Source organism: Hylobates moloch, unplaced genomic scaffold, assembly GCF_009828535.3.
Source record: "Hylobates moloch isolate HMO894 unplaced genomic scaffold, HMol_V3 SCAFFOLD_21, whole genome shotgun sequence".
Taxonomy (NCBI): domain Eukaryota; kingdom Metazoa; phylum Chordata; class Mammalia; order Primates; family Hylobatidae; genus Hylobates; species Hylobates moloch.
In genome coordinates this window covers 50,640,169-50,661,407 of record NW_026652296.1, presented here as the reverse complement: position 1 = coordinate 50,661,407, position 21,239 = coordinate 50,640,169, and the positions used below count along the sequence as shown (strand labels likewise).

At 48.8% G+C, this 21,239-nt stretch overlaps 1 protein-coding gene across 1 annotated transcript in view; it reads right to left on the bottom strand.

Annotated features, from left to right (window-relative positions):
- The window catches only part of JAG1 (jagged canonical Notch ligand 1), a 35,076-nt gene extending 14,428 nt beyond the window's left edge, over positions 1-20,648 (bottom strand). The window contains exons 1-5 of the mRNA XM_032142268.2: positions 20,101-20,648; positions 19,363-19,668; positions 10,433-10,484; positions 4,967-5,221; positions 3,054-3,114 (exon numbers count right to left, since the gene is read on the bottom strand). Of these exons, the coding sequence (XP_031998159.1) occupies positions 3,054-3,114; positions 4,967-5,221; positions 10,433-10,484; positions 19,363-19,668; positions 20,101-20,181 (755 nt within the window). The 5' untranslated portion in view covers positions 20,182-20,648. The remainder of the gene's footprint in view (positions 1-3,053; positions 3,115-4,966; positions 5,222-10,432; positions 10,485-19,362; positions 19,669-20,100) is intronic.
- Between the last annotated feature and the right edge of the window lie 591 nt (positions 20,649-21,239).

The window sequence follows — 21,239 nt, the reverse complement described above, 5'->3', positions numbered from 1 at the left end:
TGGGAGAGTTGAGGTTCTTTTACATAAGCACCTTGATTAATCATACTCTTTTGGGGCCAAATAGTGCCTTTGATCCCCAAACAAAAACAAAAACAACTTTCACCTGGGGTGGGAGGCGGGCAGCGTCTCAAACCACTCTCCCTTCAATTTTCAAGCCCTCTGAAACTTTAATTGCCTTCTCAAGAGCCAAGCTTTAACAAGGGTGGGGGAAGGCAGGGAGAAAGATCAACGAGCCTCTCAGTGGAGGGTGGAGGGTGGGGTGCGGGTGGGATGGGCAACATGTTTCCAGAACGGGACCTGGGAAAAGCCACGATCAGCGCCAACCCCCTAAGCTGCTCAGCTGTAACTCTGGAAAACAACCCCCGCCCCCTCCACCTCCCCAGAAGGAAAGGCTTTCGGTTTCCCAAGAGCGGGAGGCGGGCTAGCAAATCCTTGTCATGGGAAAATTATAGGGATCTAGCTAATAGCTAATCACCCACGGCTGAGAGTCAACTTAACCCCTGAGAATACTGACTAACCACTTCCTAACTTCTAAAACCAAGCTCTGCACACCCACATGCAAAGAAATCACTAGAACGTGTGGTTTAAAGTTAGACACTGGATTCTGGTTTATGTAAAACGGAATGTCAACGTGACAAGTGACTAAAGGAGTAAGATAAGAACAAAATTACAATCTAAATAATTTCTCAAAAGCGGACACCCACATTAGTGGGGGGTAGGGGGGTAGCCATTCTGTCAAGGCTGATATTCTTAGCCTGAAAGATAGTAAGAGGGAACTGATTATGAAATGGCAATATTCTCACCGTCTTCCCTTATCCTCTTCCAAATTCAGGATCACTAGGCCTCTTCAAGTTGCCTCATAAAGGCAAGGAGAGGCAGCTGAGGATCCAACCTCACCTAATTAAAGAGACCTCAATCCCCAAGCATAAAAAAGCAACCACAAGAGGTCATGGATGACTTCAAAAGAAAACAAATAAAAATACTGACCCTAAAAGAGGCACCAACCAAGTTATCCCAGTTTAATAATATATGATTAAGATTCTCATGAGAAATTGAAGTGACTTTCCTCAGATGATGATTCATAATTAAGTTTGGTATTATTGGCAGGCTTGCAATAAGCAAGCATGTATACCCAGGGAAAGGCACTCAGTCTACTTGGGAACAACAAAAACCAGTAAATTTTCTCATGTGGGGGTGAAAAAAAAAATAACCTGTGTAATACATAATCCAAAAGACAACTTACAGGTAACTTGCCATTCAACTATTTCTGCAGCAGGACACAACCTGAACTTCCTCAGCGTGAAGGTTCTGTTTTGACTTTCTTTCAAGGTAGGGAGAGAAAACTGGGCTGGGAGACTATGCAAATGATGTGTGGGAAAGTTGCACCTTACGTAAATAAGGCCATCAGTGTGTGTCTGGGCAGGGAGAGGGAGGTGGGACTTCGAAAGAGAAAGGGCTAAATTCTGGAAACAAAGCCTGTTGTTCTGGCTGGGAGGGCCCTCCCATGTATAGCTGTATGTGTGTTCTGATGACAGCAGCACAAATCACAGCCGGCCTCTGCTGATATCCATCTGAGCAGGGAGCAGGCTTGGAATCACTAATAGCACTGCCATTGGGACTTTCTCCAGAACACCCTTAATTAGAAAGAGTTAAGGTAGGTGGATTCCTGCTCCACATTTGACAGCAATGCTGTTAAATACTACAGTCCACCGCCACCAATGGGAGACAGCAGGAGAAGCCCCTCAGCCTTCCAGGGAATAAACTATCTTTCTGAAGTGTAGAAGAGACAATTCAGGACAACCAGTTCGTAATTTAGTTCCATGTTCCCCCTTGCATGGGAGGGGAACAGACGGAGTGGTGGAATCATAAAGATAAAGGCCACAGATAGTTCTCTTTAAAGGAGCAGCCTCAAAATTTACTAAGCAGCAAAGTCATGTGGCAAGCTTGTCAAATGCAGACTCCTGCCAAACCAAGGACTAGGATTCTATGGATGTGGGTGGAGCCCACGAACCTGCATTTTAACAGCTCCCTTGTTAATTCTGGAAGTTACACTTTGAGTACTGAGGTTTGGGGGCAGTGATTGCTGATGGTCCCATCAGCAGCATCGCTTGGGAGCTTGTTAGAAATGCAGAAACCTGGGCTCAGCCCAAACCTATAGACTCAGGACGTGCATTTTAATAAGAGCCCCAAATAACATTAGTTTGGGACATACTGGTTTAGCCTATGTTTCATAAGTTCCCTTTACTCATGTCAGAGTAGCTTTGGGGGCAAAAGTGACAGGCTCAAAGGATTCATTTTAGTGTTACTCCTTAAAATTTGGGAGGAGGGAGAGTAAAGCATAAGACTGCCAAAAACACCACAGACACCAACAATATTTCCCGAAATAAGCCTTTTCCAAATTGGCATAATATAAATTTCAAGAGGTTCCAAAACCCGCCATCGTGAAGTGGTCAGGGCAGGCCTCCCTTTGGCTTCTGCATTGTTCCTGGACCATAAAGGAACAGACTTCAAAGGACTGCAGCAAAAGTCTACATTCATCAGGCTCAACTGACAAGATTCCAGGGCAGCCATTAACCTCTCAGCACCAACCCAGCTCCCGCCTGCAAAGGGGCCAGGAGATTGGACTAATCCCATTCTAAAGAATGCTGAACTTTCGCCTATTGATGGGAAAAGTGGGGGAGGGGGCTGGGAGAAGAAAGCCTTGGTGGAAGAGGAGAGAGATGCAAAGAAACAAGCCCACATCCCTCCATCTAGCCCATCAGCACAGTAAGGGAAGATTATAAAAATGTGTTATCAATTTACAGAACAGTTAATACATGAAGTCACTGGCTATGCCCAAAGAGTTTCTTTTTATTCCAAGAGAGAAGTGGTATGTGCATTCCACCAGACAGCTGGTATAATTTAATAAGCTTCGGATGTGTCTATCTGAATTTTTTTTTTAAAAAAGCTTTCTTGTTCTTCAAGGAAAACAGAGGCATAGTCACAATAAAGTCAGTTCCTCTCTTACATAAAGGAAAATTAAAAGAAATCTCACAAAAGACCAGTTTATTTACCTGCAGTCACCCGGGAGTTTGCAAGACCCATGCTTGGGACTGCAGCCTTGTCGGCAAATAGCTGTAAAAAACAGAGAAGGGCGTGTCAGCACACTGCCTGTTCCTCGCATCGCCACGGTCATGAGAATGGCCCATTGCATTAAAGTCTGCAAATTCCACGATTTTAATAGATCTCATATCAGTTCCCTTGTAAGGAGAGGAAGATGGGAGGGGCGCAAATAACAAAACCAGCTTTAAACTTCAAGGCCTTGTTAGCAGATTCTGAAAACATGATATTGTTTGGGGACAAAATGCAGACAAGTTGATGAGGGAAGGGGGACCTTCGTCCAGCCTCTCTAAACCACAGCTACCCTGGCTCCTTGAGCAGAGCTTGGTCAGCTTCCATTCTGCCCACACCTTTTTCATTAGAAGAAAAAAAGGTATAGATAATCCTTCCCCATCCCACCAGGACAAATTCAGATGAGCCTCAGCCTTTAAAAAAAAAAAAAAAGTAACTTTTTAAAAAATGTCAGTTTATAAGACCAGGCACAGTGGCTCATGCCTATAAACCCAACACTTTGGGAGGTTGAGGCAGAAGGATAGCTTCAGGCCAGGAGTTCGAGACCAGCCTCAACAACATAGCAAGACTCTATACAAAATAAAAAAGCTGGGTGTGGTGGCATGTGCCTATAGTCCCAGCTACTTGGGAGGCTGAGGCAGGAGGATCACTTGAGCCCAGGGGTTCAAGGCTCCAATGAGCCATGATTTGCTCTCATGGGTGACAAAGTGAGCACCTCATTTAAAAAAAAAACACCGAACAAAAAACCCACACTAAGCGTTAGGTCGTTTAATTTTTAAAACACCCTAAAATATGTTGATCGATTCCCCTTTTCATTTGAATTTCAGAAATGCCATCCTTTTTAAACTCTTGTCTCCAATTATTAAAGAAAGCAGTAGTACTACCAGGGAGACCTGCAAATTCCTTCCCCCAAGCCCCACCCCTCTGTCATGGCTGAAAAACTCACTTTGAAATTGAGTTTATCAAAAGAATTTACCTAATTATCATGTAAAATAAGCAGAGTACATTATTGCTCATGAGGAGATATTATACAATTAACAGAATTACCCATCAAGTTGCTATGAATTGGAATCACTGAATTCTATAAAGGGACTGGGACAGTAGACAGCACAGAGTCTAAAAGTGCGCTCAGTTCTGCACCAGTAGGAAAGCCTGAGCTAACCACATACCTCTCCCCGTCAATGCCGTGCCCCCAAAGATGCCCAGTGAAAACTTGCTGCAAGGCTACCCCGAATGCAGGGGCTATCATTTCCTATAGGATTGCCTGTTCAGACATCAACTGGGCTAACCTAGTCCTGTCTGGATCTATTTTGGGTCAAGTTCCTTAGAAGCAGAGTCTGAGAAGGGGATCTGGACATAGGTAGAAGGAATTGAGGGAAGCAGATGGGGTAGGGGAAAGAGCTGAGCAAGAACATGGTCTCAACTGGAGTCTGATTTCAGCCTAATCCCAGGGTAAGCTCTAGAGTGCAAATTGTACTACTGTTTTAAGGCAAAGGAAGCTGGGCTTTGTAGCCCCTATGTCTGTCAATCACTGACTGTGAGCTGGAGGAATGGGGCATGCACGGGTTTGGCCAAGGACGAGTCTCCTGAGAAGGAGCAGCTGTGAGCTGTTGGCAGCCAACACAGCACCTGGGGGATGGGGATGCCAGTAAAGGGGATCTGGATGGGACACCGACAGCATCTTCTGCACTCACCATCTTCATGCTGCAGGCCCAGAATAACAGTCAAAATCCCACCCCACCTGAGATAGCCACATGCCACCTGCCTGCTGGCGGGGTGATAAATGGACACTAAAAGCAACAGGCACACGTGCACATGCACACACACACACACACACACACACACACACACACACCTCTGTTACATTCGGGGCCCATCCAGCCTTCCATGCAAGTTTTGTTGCCATTCTGGTCACAGGCGTAGTGTCCAAAGAAGTCATCTCTGGGGCGGCAGAACTTATTGCAGCCAAAGCCATAGTAGTAGTCATCACAGGTCACGCGGATCTGATACTCAAAGTGGGCAACGCCCGTGTTCTGCTTCAGCGTCTGCCACTGCCGGCTGGGGTTGATCATGCCCGAATGAGAAGCCTTTTCAATGATACTGTCAGGTTCTAGAGACAAAGTGATGAACTGCATTAACATTCACATTGGAGCCTTCTTCCCTGACCATTTTGGCTTTTTAAAATAAAAACATATGCACGTGCTACAAAATTCTATCCATTGTACAAAAAGGCAAAGAAATGAAAAGTTTATGCCCCTACCCAGAGACAACCTGTTACCACTTATTTACCTTCTTTAATGGGTACACAGTATTTCATTGTCTGGAAACACCGATAAATAATTTACCTAGTCCCTGACATGTGTGCATGTGAGTCGTTTGGGCTTCTTACTATTAAACAAAGCCACAGTGAGCATTCCTTGAATGTATCTGCCTGTGTATGGTTCCCACAATGAGACACTCTAGCAATGGAAGTGCTGAATCAGAGTCTGTGCACAACCAATCAACCTCTGTCCACAGTCTCAAACTACCCAGTCTGTCCTCCCACCACCCAGGAAGCTGTGTTTCCCAGTAACACTGCCAAAGTTGTACATTGTCAAACCTTCTAATCTATGCCTGATAGGTAAAGAGGTATCTCATTTAATTAGCATTTAATTAAGTGATGGCGAGAGCCCTTTCTGGTAGTTACAAAACCATTTATATTTGTTCCTGTGAACAGCAACAGCTTCTCTCCTCTGCCAACTTTTCTATCACATTGCCACACTGACTTGCAAGTGCTCTTTACATATGAGAGAAAGTAGCTCCCTATGGAATGTTGCTCTTGACGAAATTTCATTATTCCAGATAAAGGTCAGCAATCATTTCTGGTTTTAGAGTTTTATGTCTTGCTCAGAAAAGCTTTTTGTCCATTTCAAAACTCTTAACTGGAAGCCAAGGAGAGGATTGAGTTACATTTTTTTTTTTTTTTACAATTGTTAACATGGCAACCTTTAAAGCCAGCTCTTAAATACCAACACCTTGAACTTGATGCATTCCACCTCTCTCCTCTGCCCAGAAGGCAGATGGGAGAATAATTCACCAAAGTTTAGACACAGGTAAATTGAGGGGAGGGTTTTTTTTTTTTTGAGCCAAGTCATGCTCCTGAAAAAAATGCTTACTGAGGAAAATAAACACCTCGAGCTCAAGCAGCTCTCAGGAGTATGTAGTCCCTGCCCCGAGGCCACTTATGATCTAGTTTGAGAAGAGACAGGAACAAAAATAGCTCAAACATCAGGTGCCAGCAGTTCAGGGGAGGGATCTGAAACGGCAGCAAGGCACTAAGTCAGCACCCCAACCTGGTTTTGTGTTTGTTTTCTTCAACCTGCCAGCACCAACTCTTCATCACCTTGTCAAATTCAAGGCCATCTTGGAGAGACAGTTAGAACCGACTTGCAATGTCTTGGTGATTCTTACCCACCCACATGGCTGTTTTTCTAGGCCTCAGGCCCATGCTCTTTTACAAAGTGATGCAAGCCCTGTAGGTGACCATGAGAGAAGGGACTCCTGGGTGGCTTCATCCACACACCACTTCCACCAGGGCCCCAGCGTTCACCCTCTGGGGCTCTCAAACTGCTGCGTGGGCAAGACAAGCCTTGGACAAGCTCACATCCCTGCAGCCTGACACCCCGGCACGCACTGAACCACTTGCAGGTAACACTTCACTCATTATTGCAAATAAACAGAGGCCAAGGAATGACAAAAATGTCTCTCCATTAACTGTGTTTGCTCTGCTGGTTCAGTTAAAAAGCACAGTGGGCTATTACCACGTGCTTACAAGATCTTCATAAAAGGGATCGGTTAAACACACTAGCCACGGCTCAAAGGCATCCAGCTTCTGAGGCTGGTATCAACAACAAACAGTTCAGACAAGAGTCCAGGGCAATCCTAGGTGTGCAGGACTGATATGTACTTTTCAGTCACGCAGGAAGCGTTCCACTTATTTCCGGGAAGTGTCGTGCAGAGGATCACTTCAGAATCCTCAGTGGAGCTATGGAGCCGCATACATAATTTCACACCTGCTCGGGGGTGGGGGGTCGAGCGTGTCTGGGTTCAAATACATCTGCTGCCTGCTTCCTGATCACGCTTCCCTTCAGCTTGAGGCGCTGGAAAGGTATCCGTGGCAGTTCGCTTGGCAGTCCAGCCTTGTGATTGGAAAAGGACGTCACCATGCCCCCCTGCAATCCCCAGTGCCACGAAGATGAATCACGAAGAACCCATGACCACCTCACAGGCCAAGGAGGAGGTGATGAAGGGCGAGTCTGAGCATAACCTGGGACCACACCAACCCGAAAACCTGGAAGGGGGCCTCAGCCAAGAAAGCTAAGCTACAGGGAAAACCTGGTCTGAAGTGTGCCTATTTATGCTTACATGTCTATTATGCATTACAGTAAGCTGAAACCATTTGCTCCAGGGGAGAAAGAAATTTGGAACTCTGTATACCACAGTCCCAAAATGTGATAAAAGACTTTAGAGGACCGATGACAGAAGGACCAGCCTTAAATACTTTCAAATACATAAACAGCACCTAGGCTATATTTGGGCCCGAGTCTGCCTGTGAGGGCTCACTGCAGAGCTGATAGAAGGAATTCTCTGCCCTAAAACTCAGGGCTCTGCCTTTGATTTACATCTGAAGCCAGAATGTTTACAACTCGCTTGGGTCCCACAGGGCAGCCAACTCCATTTGGGCTTCTGAACATCCTCAGCTTCTGCCCTGTGGAGTGCGGTCCAGAGGGAGTGGCTGAGGGTGAAGAAAGGAACAAAACACTCCAGGTAGCAGAAACAGCATGTGCAAAGGTCCTGAGGCCAGAGAGCATGTGATGTAGTTGAGGACAGAAAGGCAACTGCTAGGGTATGGCCAGGCTACAGATGCGATGGACAACATGGTGTGTAAGACAAGGCTGGCAGGGAGACAAAGCTGGGCTGCACAGAGCCTTGTGGGCCACATGAAGATCTGTCCCAAGAGCAACAGAAGGCCACCAAGTGGTTGGTTTTTCATAAGGGTGACAAGCAAATGTTATGGCTCGGAAAAAACCAGGATGGCAGAAGAATGCAGAAAGCACTAGAGGTGAGTCACAGCAGATAAAGGTGGACCAGACGGAGGCTACTCTAAGTTCAGTCATAAGCAGATGGTGACTTGGACCAGGGCAGTGGCAGAAGGCAGGCGGATTCAAGTGAAGAGCTGGAGAGAGTTTTCAGAACTTGGAGGTGGACTAGGTATGGATGCTAACGGAGAGGGGGTACACAGATCGCCTTCCATATTTCTGGCTTATGGCAATGAGTGTTCAAATATCGGTGCCAGACACCCAGAAGAGGCCCTGGGGAAGGAACTGCTTTTGGCAAGAGAAGATCCTGAGTTTGGTTTTGACTGTGCTGAATTCAGGATTCCTTGGAAGCGTCATAAAAGAGGCCAAATAGGCAAGTGGAGAAACCATTTCCACCAAACCCATCCCCCTCTTCAGGGTTCACGAAGTGAATTTTGATAACCTGCAATGGGCACCCTTGAGGTTTAAAAGAACTTTATTCCTACCCCAGTCTTTCTTGTCCTCTTCCAGGGATTTGGTTACCCCCCCAGGAGATGAAACATCCTAGAACCCCAAAATCGGGCTACCTGGAAATGCAGACAACTGTGGGTAGCTCTGGACAAGCCCTGGGTTCCCAAGGGACATGACTCCCTGACCTGCGAGGTGACAGGAGGCCCAAGAAAGGTTCTGCGAATGCTGCAGTGTGGCGGGGAGGTGTCTCACATGTCCCTAACAAGTATACTGACCCGGCTCTTATCACAGGCCAGGATCACCCTCAAGCTGTTCACTCTACCGGGTGGATTGTTTTAATAGCTAAAAGGGAGGGGAAAGCACACCATGCCGACACCATAATATTACAGAAGAGCCTATGTCTCCTCCCCCCCAACCCCCTCTGCCTAACGCTTAGTTACCATTGTAAGCAGGTCACAGTGACATAATGTTCACAGTCCTCAATGTTTGTGGCAGGGAGGGGAGAACAAACAGGTGTCTGTGACCCTGACTGGCATCAGCCATAGCCAAGGCTGACAGAGCTTCCCTGCCACCCCCACACGCACCCCCTACGGCATTACGGGCTAGCCCTCTGGGGAGGAAGACTCGAACCTTGGACTTTCATGAGCTCCCCTCCAGGGAGGATGACATCCAAAAAGCTGGACTTAAGATTCCCAAGCTAGAAGAGTGACCCAAATGGCCTGGGACTCTCTGGCACATCGGGGCTCAGCAATGATTCTGTGGCTCCAAGTGGCCCAATAAGCCAGCCACAGGTGGAAGCTGCCCACGTAGCAGGCACCCAGCCCTCACTGCACCCACAGTGGGCATTCACCATTTTCTGTCAGCAAAAAAGCAAGGCAAGGAAAGAGGAAAAGATGTTACTCACAGTGAAAGCAAACAAAAAAAAATGGTAAGATAGAAAAGCAAAAAGTACAAGGCATTCAGAGAACAGACAGCCAAGACAAGAAGCTGGATCCACTCTTCCTCATGCACAGACCAAGAGATTTCAGTGCACATCAAGTTTTCCAGCGACCGCAACCCAAACTCTGCTGGCAGAAAGGGAATTTGAAGTTTCGGCTCGTGAGTGAAAACATTGTAAAGTTACAATTAAAGAGCAAGACTACTTTGTCAGCCAGACTGTGTCATTTCAATCACACCCTCCATGGCTTATCCACCAAAACCGACCCCTCAGAGTCCTGAAAGGCAACCTGCACTGAAAACAGAGCCATCTTTCAGAAAAGGACAAGGCAGGTAATGGCTGTGTGAAGCTCTGGAATTCCGCTTCAATGAAAGGTTTGTGGAGCAGTGTGGGAAACCCGGGCAGGCTAGAAGCTCACCTGCCCACCAAGTGAAATTCAAGGTCGGTCTCTAGAGCCCAGCACCACCTTTATGGCTTTATCTTTCTGATGAGAGATTAAACACTCAAAGTTTAAATGGACTTTTAAAAAGTCACTACTTTGATCCTTTAGCAGCCTACAAGGTTTTAAAGTTGTAAAACCATTAAGATATCTATCCCGAAGGATAATCTAGGTTTCATAATCAGGGAATGAGTTAACTGGGAGTCTGTTCTGGCCACTTAATAGTCCAAGCAAAAATTCTAGAAAAGTTAAGGAATACATTCCACTGACAGGTTCACTCTGGGGTGCAGGGGAGAACAGAAGGCAAGGGGTGGCAGAAATCCTAAGTACTAAGGAGACAGATCCAGCTCCAACTGGTTGGCCAAGCCCCACACTTCCACGTGTGTTTAGAGAAAAGTCCACAGAAGCGATACTTACGCACGGTGTCATTACTGGAATCCCACGCCTCCACAAGCAACGTATAGGACCTCTGCAAGACATACAAACAATTTAGCAATTCAGAAACAGGGTCGACTCTCCAAAATCTCGTACATTCTTGGCCTCCCAGAATACCCCACCACACAAAACCATAATGCCAAAATAAAAATTCTGTTGGTTGTTGCATTGAGTTCCTGGATGTTTAAATCCAAACCAACTCCCCTTCCTTTGTCAGCACTCTTCCCAGGTTGACAAATGACTCCTTTCACCTGGCAGGGACGCACTGGGGTCAATATGCATGCAGGCAGCTCAAAGTTGAGATCAGGAAATGCCACCTCACCATATGATATGAGAGTATTTAGCATATAGTTTCCCAAAACTTTCCAGACCCCGACCCTAGTGCATGAGGAAACACACACACACACACACACACACACACACACACACACACACACAGAATGTATTCTAAGCTAACCTAACCAGGTATTTGTACCGAGGGGGTATTGCTAAGGTTACACTTTGGGCCCTGGTGAGGCAGTCTCTAGGGAGGCCCCCTTTTCCTTTTTAGAACCCCTTTGAAAGCTCTGTGTGAGACCATCCTGGCTCCCACAAGTATCGGGTAACTCTAGGAAACAGGAGGGGGTAGATGCAAAGCGACTCTGCAAGACAAAGAAGTCAACCTCACTTGGGCGGTGGAGTTGGGGGCAGATCCCAGGGAAGAAAGTACAAAGGGAGAAACAACCGCACACCCATGGGTTATATTTATTGATGAACTTATCTGTTAATAAGATCTAACATTCCAAGAATAATCAGAGTTACTAACTAAACAAATTCCCTGGATACTGGCAAGATGCCAGCTGTTAAACTGAAGGCACCTTTTATCTTCCAAGCTTATCTCAGAATTCCACCTCTCCACCCCCAGCCAAACCTAAGCTATTAGCAAATTCCCTCCTTTTCTAAAATTTTCCTTTGTAATTTACAGTAAGGTCAGTCTCACAAAACACCAGCGTTTAAATGAAGCTTCTGCTATCTTGGCACTGAAGAAATGTACTCAAGGCAGGTGGGGTAGACAAGGAACATGAACTGGGTTATGAATCCCTGCTTTGCTGTGTCAGAAACCAAGCCATAGGAAACAGAAGCGTGTATAGATTAAATAATACCGTGCTGTGCCACCAGAAGCACACTGCTGCCAAGAGAAGAGAAGGCACCTATAAGATAAAGGAAAAAGAGAAAAGGGGAGGGTAAAAGGGAGTTTCATTCATAACTCAAGGCCAGCTTAGTGCTCTCACAGTGACACAGCAGGTCATCTCTGCATATAAAAATATCTTGTGATAGACCCTGCCTTGGAATTCAGCCGAAATATGTTTCATACTCAAAGCAGAGTAGGATTCCATTTCGTTCACTGATAACTGTGGGAAAATGCTCAGAAAAGCAAGCAAAACCGGGCAAGCCGGGGCACATACCCAGCCGTCTCCTGTTAGTGGCCACAGGTCCAAATTCATTGCTGTTGTTACTATTTTATTAGCGAAAGTTATACCTTATTTACAGCCTCTTTAAGTTTCTTAGGACTTCCTGCAAATTACAGGACTCTTCCCTAAGAGCAGCAAGAAATTATATTCCTCTACTGATTTGAGGTAAGAGCACAGTCAAAATGAGGCCAGATGTGTGGCTGATTCTGTATAATTAAGCCCTTCATTTGCTGGTCACGTTGAGGCCCACGTCCTCCACTTTAACAATATTGTTGTAATTAATCCTCTGATTAAATGCATTGATACCAGGAGTTTTGACAGACTTGCACAAGCGCTAAACACATAATACCCACAAACCCCACTGCAAGGGAAGGTGCCGGGACTGAGCTAGCATGGCAGTACTAACTCGGTTTAATACTCAAAGAGGAAGGCATCCTTAGGTCTTGCACAAGAACTTGGAAGACCAAGCAGTCTACCAGGCTCATCCTTGCCAGAACTGGGAAAACCTCAGAAGTTGCTGACCAACATCACCCCACCTGGAGAGAAAAGAATTGCACGCAGCCCTATGTGTCTGGCTCTGTGATTTTCCATGAACTGCCCTTCTTTCTCAGAGGCAGAGACAGGGTGAGGGCAGGGAGCTACAGTGACAGCAACAAAGCCTGGACTTTTTTTCCTGTCTGTTTCAGGGAGGGGATTAGGGTCTCCTGGCGCAGGAGGAATCCAGAGAAAAAGGATTCCCTCCAAGGCTCCTATTAGGAGGCAATCAACCTCCCACTCCATCCCCACACTATAGATCAGCAATCAAGATAATTTAACAATGATTATTAGTTGCTAGAGAACTTTAATTTTTCCCAGGCCCACGCTTGACCTCTGTACATCCCTGAACATACACCCAGGCACTGAGATCCCAGACCACGAGGATGTGCCTCATGAGAACCATGAGGTGTGCCTCATGCCATCAAAGCAGGGACCAGGCCACAGAGCAGCAAATCCACTATGCCGAAGTCACATACAAGCAGCCACTGCAACTCTGACCCCCAGTAGAGGCTGAGTCCTCCATCCCAGGAGGGCTTGGAAAGGCAAGTGTTCAAACTTAAGTTTATACAGCAAAACAACAACAAAAGCAAATACCTGGGTTTTTCTTGGTTTCAGACTACAGAACCAAGACTCTGTCGAAGAGTCACCTGGCTTTCATCTTTTTTCCTTATGTTTTCCAGAACAATACTGTGGAGGCCACACAGGAGGGAGGGGTAGCAAACAGATCTTCAGTCTGGATTTGCAAAGTGAGTCACTTCAGCCCCTTCCCAGCTCCAAGCCCAAGGAAATCTGGAAACCTGGCAGCTGGTTCCCATTCTGGTGTGGCATCAAAGAAGAACGGTCAGCCTTCGGACTTGCTTTTTGGAAGATTTCTGTGGAATTCTACCTAGAGGAGAGCCCTGGCATCAAAGCCCCAAGGCATCCAAGGGCCACCAGGCTCCCAGCAAGGCTGGGGCCCCTGCACCTCCTCCCGCCCTCCACACTTAGGCTGCTGTGCCAAGGTTGTGTTCTCTGCCCTGTCCCACTCCACGGCGGTTACCTTGGCACTGGGCAGAGCGGTAAGCACTTAATTGCCACATTAAGAAGGGGGGATGTAAGAAACAAAGGTAATTGTGTTGGCAGCCGGGAGCTTCCTTTTCCTGGCAACAGTGACAGCCAAACCAAGCCCTGAGAAGCGGCTGCCTCCCCTCCTGCCAAGCTGACGGACACAAATAAACTGCCATCCAAACGGCACGCGTGCGGCGTCCAAAACCCCAGGCTGCTGCGACGGGCAGGCCCGCCGGCGGCACGCACATCCTGGGAATGCCCGACGTGCCAACGCGGCCATTGTGCACAGTCAGTCGGCTCCCGGGGTTTGTCAGGGGCCCTGAGCTCTGCTGACTCAACTGTTGCTTCCTGTCGCTTGTCCTGTATTAGCATTATTTTTGGAGAGGCCCCATTATTCTCCATAATCCTCATTTCAGTCAATTCGGCCAACTCTATTGTCCTGCCTGTGTCTGGGTGGCCAGAGTATAAAATATTCCAGTCACAAAACATATTAAGCAGAAAAGGTTGCAGGGAGTCCATGTGTGGGCACACGCACACGTACTCATGCCCACGATGCCAGTGGGTTTTTGGGAAAGTGAGATAAGAAAGGACAACTATCCTATAGCATCTAGGCTAAGACTTCAGGCACAGAAAGCAATCAAGTCTGTAGGGCTTGACATGTCAATAGAGTCCGATCTGGTTACAAAGGGTGATTTTCTCATCAAAGCCCACCTCAAAGGCTCACCAAGGGGCCCCAAAGCTCATATCCAGATTTGTGACTCTCAATGAGACATCCGCACCCCCTTTCCCATCATTACCCTTACCTGTTTGAAAAGCATCCCACTGATAATTAAATGCACCAGTTACAAAAGGGTGGCGAGGTTAATAGATAGAATACCGAGAAGCCAGCCAAGCACAACGGTCTGGTTCACACAGAGCAAGCCTGAACAAGAAGCCTTTCTATTTATTTACCAAAAGTGCATAAAAACTGGGTTGAGCTGGTGGAGGACTCTGCATGTTTGACTAGTTATGTACTCCTTTAACTACTGGGAGCCACCTTGCGGAATTTCTTCCCAGCATATGCACTGCACCAACGGTAGATGTCACTGACACCATAAAAAAAACAAACAAACAAACAAAAAAAAAACAGCAGCCACAGGGCTGCTGTGGTCCATGCGGTAATCAGAAATCAGCAAAGAAGTCACAACACAGCCACCCAGTGCCATGCACCAAAGTAAAGGTGAGATTTTTCTGAACCCAGGACCCTCCTCCATTTCCACCACCATTCTAGAATCACCACTTTCCATTCATCCCAATATATCTTCCAACAGTTGGAAGAAAATATTAAGTTTTGAGATATATCTATAGATATAGATATATCTATCTATCTATATCTATATATATATATTTTTATTTTTTGTATTTTTTTTTTTAGTAGAGACGGGGTTTCACCGTGGTCTCGATCTCCTGACCTCATGATCCGCCCGCCTCGGCCTCCCAAAGTGCTGGGATTACAAGCGTGAGCCACCGCGCCCGGCCTCTATATATATATATTTAAAAGCTGAAGCCAAGAGTCACTTCTCTCAGCAGCCTAGATCCTAAGCTTGAAGGATGGGGGTAGGTGGAAGAGCAACATGCCTTCCAGAAGTTTACCATGGAAGAATTTGCAGCCATATTTGCATTTATGGATTACAACGCTAATTGTATGCACATCCAGAGATCATGCATTCTTACATTGTCACTAACCTTGAAAGCCGGACATTGGGACCAACTTCTGGCCCTTCTACAATGGGGCCAGTGGGTGATATGAATCCAGCCAAGGCCTCACATTCCTGTTTTCAGATCAGGAACTGTGAAGGCTCCTTGTTACCTTGACGCTGTTTTTTTTTTAAGTAACTTTTTTCTCCACGCTAAACTTCCCACATACCTTCTTTCTAAAAGGTGTCCAAAAGGCACCACTATTTGGTGTGAAGATTTTGAGCAGTATTTAGATTGCTGATTTTCTGGGAGATTGCATGCCTGTAAGTTGCTGCTGACTCTCCTTTTTACCCACTCAACTCCCCCAAGAGCCTCCACACCAGAAGTTTCACCATTTTCTAAAAACATCTTAAGTCCCTGTAGAATTATGGGTGTGGAACTGGTGGGTTGCAAATTCCTATAAGTACTGGAGGTTTGAATAAGTTGCTAAGAAACAAGACAACAAGGAGAAAGAAAACACAGAAGGTTACACCTGCAAGAGAAAAAAATATATATTAGCAACCAAGTACCTGGAATAAAGATTCCATTTTTGGAGCAGCTATTCTGCAGATACTTAGCACAGCTCTTTCAAAGCAAGCACAGATTCACTTTCCCCCAAGCCCAGTGTTGCAACACAGACACATCACTTCATCCCTTTGGTTTGAGGTAGACTTCTTAGGGCAAAAGTCGTTTTCTCCGCATGCAGGAAGTCCCTTGCTCTGAGCACATACATACACATGTGCTCTTTCTTTGTATACATGCTGACCACACGGGCAGGATGCAAATCCTGGCTGCAGAAAGGAGGCGGGTCAAATCAGAACCCCATCCTTGAGCCCTCCATGTGCCCACACCATATCTACAGAAGCTCAGGGACTGGAAAAGACAGCAAAAGGCATAAAAGTTAGGGCCTGTCAATTACATTGTGATTAGCATCGTGGCAATTGGTCATTCAGGCCTGAAGTATGAAGGGGGCCAAAGCTGGCATCCCTCATACAGAAGAATCATGTTCCATTGGATTCTCCAAAAAAAAAAAAAAAAAAAAAATTAAGTTGATCTCAGCAAGTCTCTTAATAGGATCAATGGGATTTAAATGCAAGGCTAATAAGCCAGATACCCCAATTGCTTCCCCTAACGTTTCTCTAGATTCATTTCACTCTGGGGCCACCAATGCAGCAATACAGCTAACTGGGGTTCTGAAGTTCCCAAAAAGCTTTTGGAGATGAGTAGTGGTAATTACACTAATGCATTTTTAATAAGCAGGCACTACTGTGATTTAGCACTAATTTTGGGAGGTACAAATTAACCGTTTCAGTGATTTATAAGTGGTCATTCCTAAATTATTTCCTGTTAAGCCCAATTACTTCCCACAATAATGTTCTTATCACTTGGTACCCCAATTTGAGAATCATTAATCCAGATAGTTGCTGCAAGTTAAGCCCCTTGGAGCAGCAACAGTATGAGAATTAGAAGCCAGTGGTGAAAAACTACCCCAAGACCAGAGCCCGGGCAGTGGACACCATGTGGGACATACTCAGATATGATATATGGCAGGAAGGGCCACTTCTACAAAGCCTTTCACATGCACACCAGAACGTGGACTGTATTTCATATCTGATCAAATCGTTTCCTCCTCGTCCTCTCTAGAACATGAACAGTTGCTTGGATGGGGTCATAATTCCAAACAAAAGGCATGAACTACATGACCTTCTACACTGACCTACCCCTGCACCCTTTGCTGACACTCAGCGTCAGCAAATTTGGGAGGACTCATGCAAATGGTAATTGTGCCTGCTAGGGGTTGGGAGCCCAAGGTGGTTCGGAGTTTCGTTTTGTTTTTAACCATATGTCCTTTTCTTGCTATCTCTTGAATTCTGTACTAAGTTCATTTATTTCCTATTCAAGGAAATCAGTTTTAAAAGACATAGTTAATTGCCAAACTAAATGAAGCTGTGCTCTCTAGTTAAATACTTGCTCAGCTACTTAAGTGTTTCAGTTACGTTTATACTCAGCCTGGAATCATTCTTGAAAGTTACGAACTGTGCCGTTTCTCCAGCCACATACAGAAAAACAAATACACCTAAACTCCAATTTCTCTTGAGAAGTAAAGCTTATGTTTCACAGCAGGCCTTTTTGGGGCATCAGGGCGGAGACTTGTTTATGAGTGATACATGCGTTTGTCCCAACTTCAAAAGAACCACATTCTCAGTGTTGCCCCATCGGTCTTCCCCCATTTGAGAAAAGCCGAGAGTCTATTTCATGGTTGGTGACCCGTGGGGCCTGAAACCACAGAAGAGCACCAGCAAATGCAAATCAATCGCCTCTCCTGCCCTCCCACACTATTTCCGCTCCTTTTCCATTAAGGACTCTCTGACCAAGTGTCAAAAGCAGACAGACGCACTTTTCTAGGTCACTTTTCCTTGGCCAGCCTAGGGAGCAAGCCTCCTTGTTTTCATGCTAGCCATCCCTCTGATCCTACTCTCCAAAATGAGCCTCAGCCGGGCTGCTGCTTTTCCACATCACTAATAAGATTCCTTTTATGGTCTTGTGAAAAGCGAGGGGCTCCAGACAGATCCTCCAGCAGGAGGGTGGAACCACCTGCAGGCCCCTTCCCCCTAAACTCCAAACACACGTTCAAGGGCAGTTTGAGTATTCACAGTCAGCTTGGGCCAGCCAGATTTAAACGTAGCCAGGCTCTTTAGCTTAAAGTTCTCCCTAATAGGGGATTAACAAACAAGATAAATACTCTTGGTAAAAATGAAATCCCACAACAGAAGCAGCCCTTGGACCTCAAGAGAGCTTCACAGACAGTGTTGGTTTTAATTTTTCTTTTTATAAACCCCTTTTCATGGCAGTTTTTATAACTGTCTTATCTCACCCACAGCAGAGGGCACTTTATAATGCCAGCTCCTGTAATCGTGGATTTTAAGAGCCACCCCAAGCTTCATACACAGACACAGCCAGATACTCTCCCCTCTCGTCTCCTCCCAGAATCACAGCCTAAGCCGGCGGACAGGAGGCAGCAGAGTGCACCCCATTAGAGCACGTGGTGGAAAGCAATGCTCTGGGGCACCGAGCTCCCCCTCTCACCACCCACCCTCCCAGCACAGGCTAGGCCAAGCCCCAGTCTTGGCAATGAGTCATGCCTCCTGGACAGCGGGAGCCAGGCAGAGGGCACACCCCCAACATTTCCCTTTCCTCCCCTTCTGCAATCGCACCCATCTTCCTTCCACCCAATTTGGGATGTCGCAAGGGCCTCGCTGCAGGATCTGCCAGCTGGGCCCGGGCCTCGAGCTCCTTTGGGGGCGGAATGGGGCGGGGGGATGAGGGTCTATCACTTGCACCTGCAGGCACTACCTCCAGAAGACCACCCCTTCCAAGCCTTGGCACGGCCCCCGAAGGCTTGCGGGGGCCGTGCACCCGCCCTTCCCGGGGAAGTCTGCAAACACAGCTGTTCCAGAGCCCGGGAACCGCTGGAAGTGAGGCCACAAGAACTACACCACTCGGGGGCGGGGGCAGGAAGGGGCCGGCAGCGGGCGGGGGTTCCCGGGTCTACACCTTCTGTGAGGGCCCCAGGAACCTCCTCCTGCGGCGGCCGCCCCCGGCCCTTGAACTGAGCCTGGAGAGCGCCCCCGCACACACTAAAATCTCCCGGGGAGCAGCGGGAAACGGACTCCCCCACACCCTCCAGGAAGGACACACCCGCCCTCCCGGCCGTTCACGGGAAAGGGGAGGTTGCCAATTTGGACGGCGTTCGCAGGCCAGAACTGCGCCGAGTCGCCTTCCACGGCGCACCAGGTTTAATTAGTTAAGCAAAGAGATCAGCTACAACGATCTCTTGGCTTGGGGCCGGGAGGGTTACTCTGGGAACTTCAAATTGCAAGTTTACACCGGCCTTCCTGGGAGCCTGGTCCCATAACCCCTTTGGGATCCCCACTTTTGTGCACTAAGCAAACAGCAGCAGGAACGGGACCCACCTCGACTGCCCCAGCCGAGAACTAACTATAGTGTCCCGGCTCCCTCACCCGCCACCCCTAGAGATTTCCCCAGTTAGCGCCGAGTTTCAAGCCAAAGCCCTTTAAATCCCTCTCGCAAGGGACAGCAGGGCTCGGCCAGGAGCGGGTGTGAGTCTCCGCCCGGCCTCCTTCCCGAGTAGTCACTCACCGGCCAGGCGAAACTGAAAGGCAGCACGATGCGGTTGCGGTCGTTGCCGCGGCTGGCCTTGAGGTTGAAGGTGTTGCCCCCGATGACAGGCGTGGACCCTGAGCCGAAGCTGCAGGGCCCCCCGGCCGTGACGCGGGACTGATACTCCTTGAGGCACACTTTGAAGTATGTGTCACACTCGTCGCGGGTGCACTTGCGGTCTCCCGGGTTCCGGGCGCCGCCGCAGCAATTCCCGTTCTGCAGCTCCCCGTTCACGTTCTGCATGGACAGGATCTCCAACTCGAACTGACCCGAGGCCCCACATACCTGCCGGCGAGGTAAGGAGGAAGGTCAGCGCGGGAGAAAGCTGTTTTCTTCGAGTATAGAGGTGGCGACTCCCTCCCACTCCCCGCCCCGTGAAAATAATTTTGCAAAAATACGTTCAAGGACTCAACATGATTCCGGGGCAAAAAAAAAAAAAAAAAAAAAAATGCACGAGTGCGGAAGAAATCCGACGACTTCCCGGGGGGCAAGAGCGGAGCGAACGCGCCCCTGCCCGGCCTGGAGGAGTCACCCTCAGGAGGCCGGGGCTCCCGTGAGGGAGTTGGCGCGCTCAGCCCAGGTGCAGCCGCTCGGGCGCAGGGGCGAGGAGTCGGGCGCTCGAGGGCTGCCGAGCCTGCTCGCGGGGCTCAACCGCCCAGGGCGCCGCGAGGGGAGGGAGAGGACGGCTGGGAGGGAGGCCCGGAGAGGGGCTCCTACCTTGGCTCGCAGGGCACAGAGCAGGGCAAGCAGGAGGCTTAGGGGGCGCCCGGGCCGGCCGCGCGTCCGTGGGGAACGCATCGCTGCGCCGCGCGCCGCGGGCACTCGGGACGCCGCCGCTGCTCTTCGCGCTGGTGCTGCCGCCGGTGCTGCCGTCGCCGCTGCCCCTGCGGCCGCCGCGTCCCGGCTCTAATATACTCCGCCGATTGGAGCATGCACGACTGGAAAACAACACCACTTTTCAAAAGCCCTTTCAAGAGCGGCCCGTTCCAGAAGGCAAAGAGCCCGGCCTCCTTTTATTATTCTGATCGCTTCTTTGAGACGCTCCCCCTCCTCTTCCACCTCCCGGCTTTCTTTCCTTCTCTCGCGCTCCCCTTCTTTTATTATTACGATTATGCGCAGCCTTTTATTCCCTTTCAGATCAGCTGCATGGAAAAAGGAGGGAGGGAGGGGAGAAAAAAAAACCCAGCCTAGCTCGCGGGCCGGCCGCAGGTAACACAATGACGCGTGCCCGCCCGGTCTCAGAGAGGGACCCGGAGAGCCCGTCTGGCAGCAGCGGCCGGGGCTGGCCACCTCTACCCAGCACGCCGGGCAAGGCGCATGCGCGCTTATTAATATTCATGAGAGGGCGTGCTCACCCAGGGCACGCCCCTCCCCTTCACGTTGCTGGGGAGGGGGTAGTGCGGGGAGGAACTTGGAAGGGGTTGGGGGCTGCGGGATGTTCACGGCGGCGTAGAAGTACCGGGGCCCCACACCAACCCCCGCCCTCGGGAGCTTCCGGACAGGAGGGAAGGGAGAGTGCGGGGAGGTACCTGGAAGGGATCGTTGCTCAGGGACGCCTGGAGGCCCCCAGCGGGGACCGCCCCCTCGGGCGCCCCGGGCTGGGCGCCTTTGCCCGCGCGTCGGGGCCCCAGGTGTAGGCGCCGCAGCGCTGACTGAGCGGTCGAAGCGGGGCAGCTTCCGCCTTCCGAACCGCCTGCGTCAGCTGCGGCTTTCGCCCCAGGAGGAGGGCCTGCCTGCCCGCCGGGAGTTCGGCCCGCTTCCCGCGAGCGAGCCGCCCAGAGCGCTCTGCTGGCGGCAGAGGCGGCGGCGAGGCTGGCGCGCTTGCCGCCGTCTGCTCGCCCCGCGGAGGCGACCTG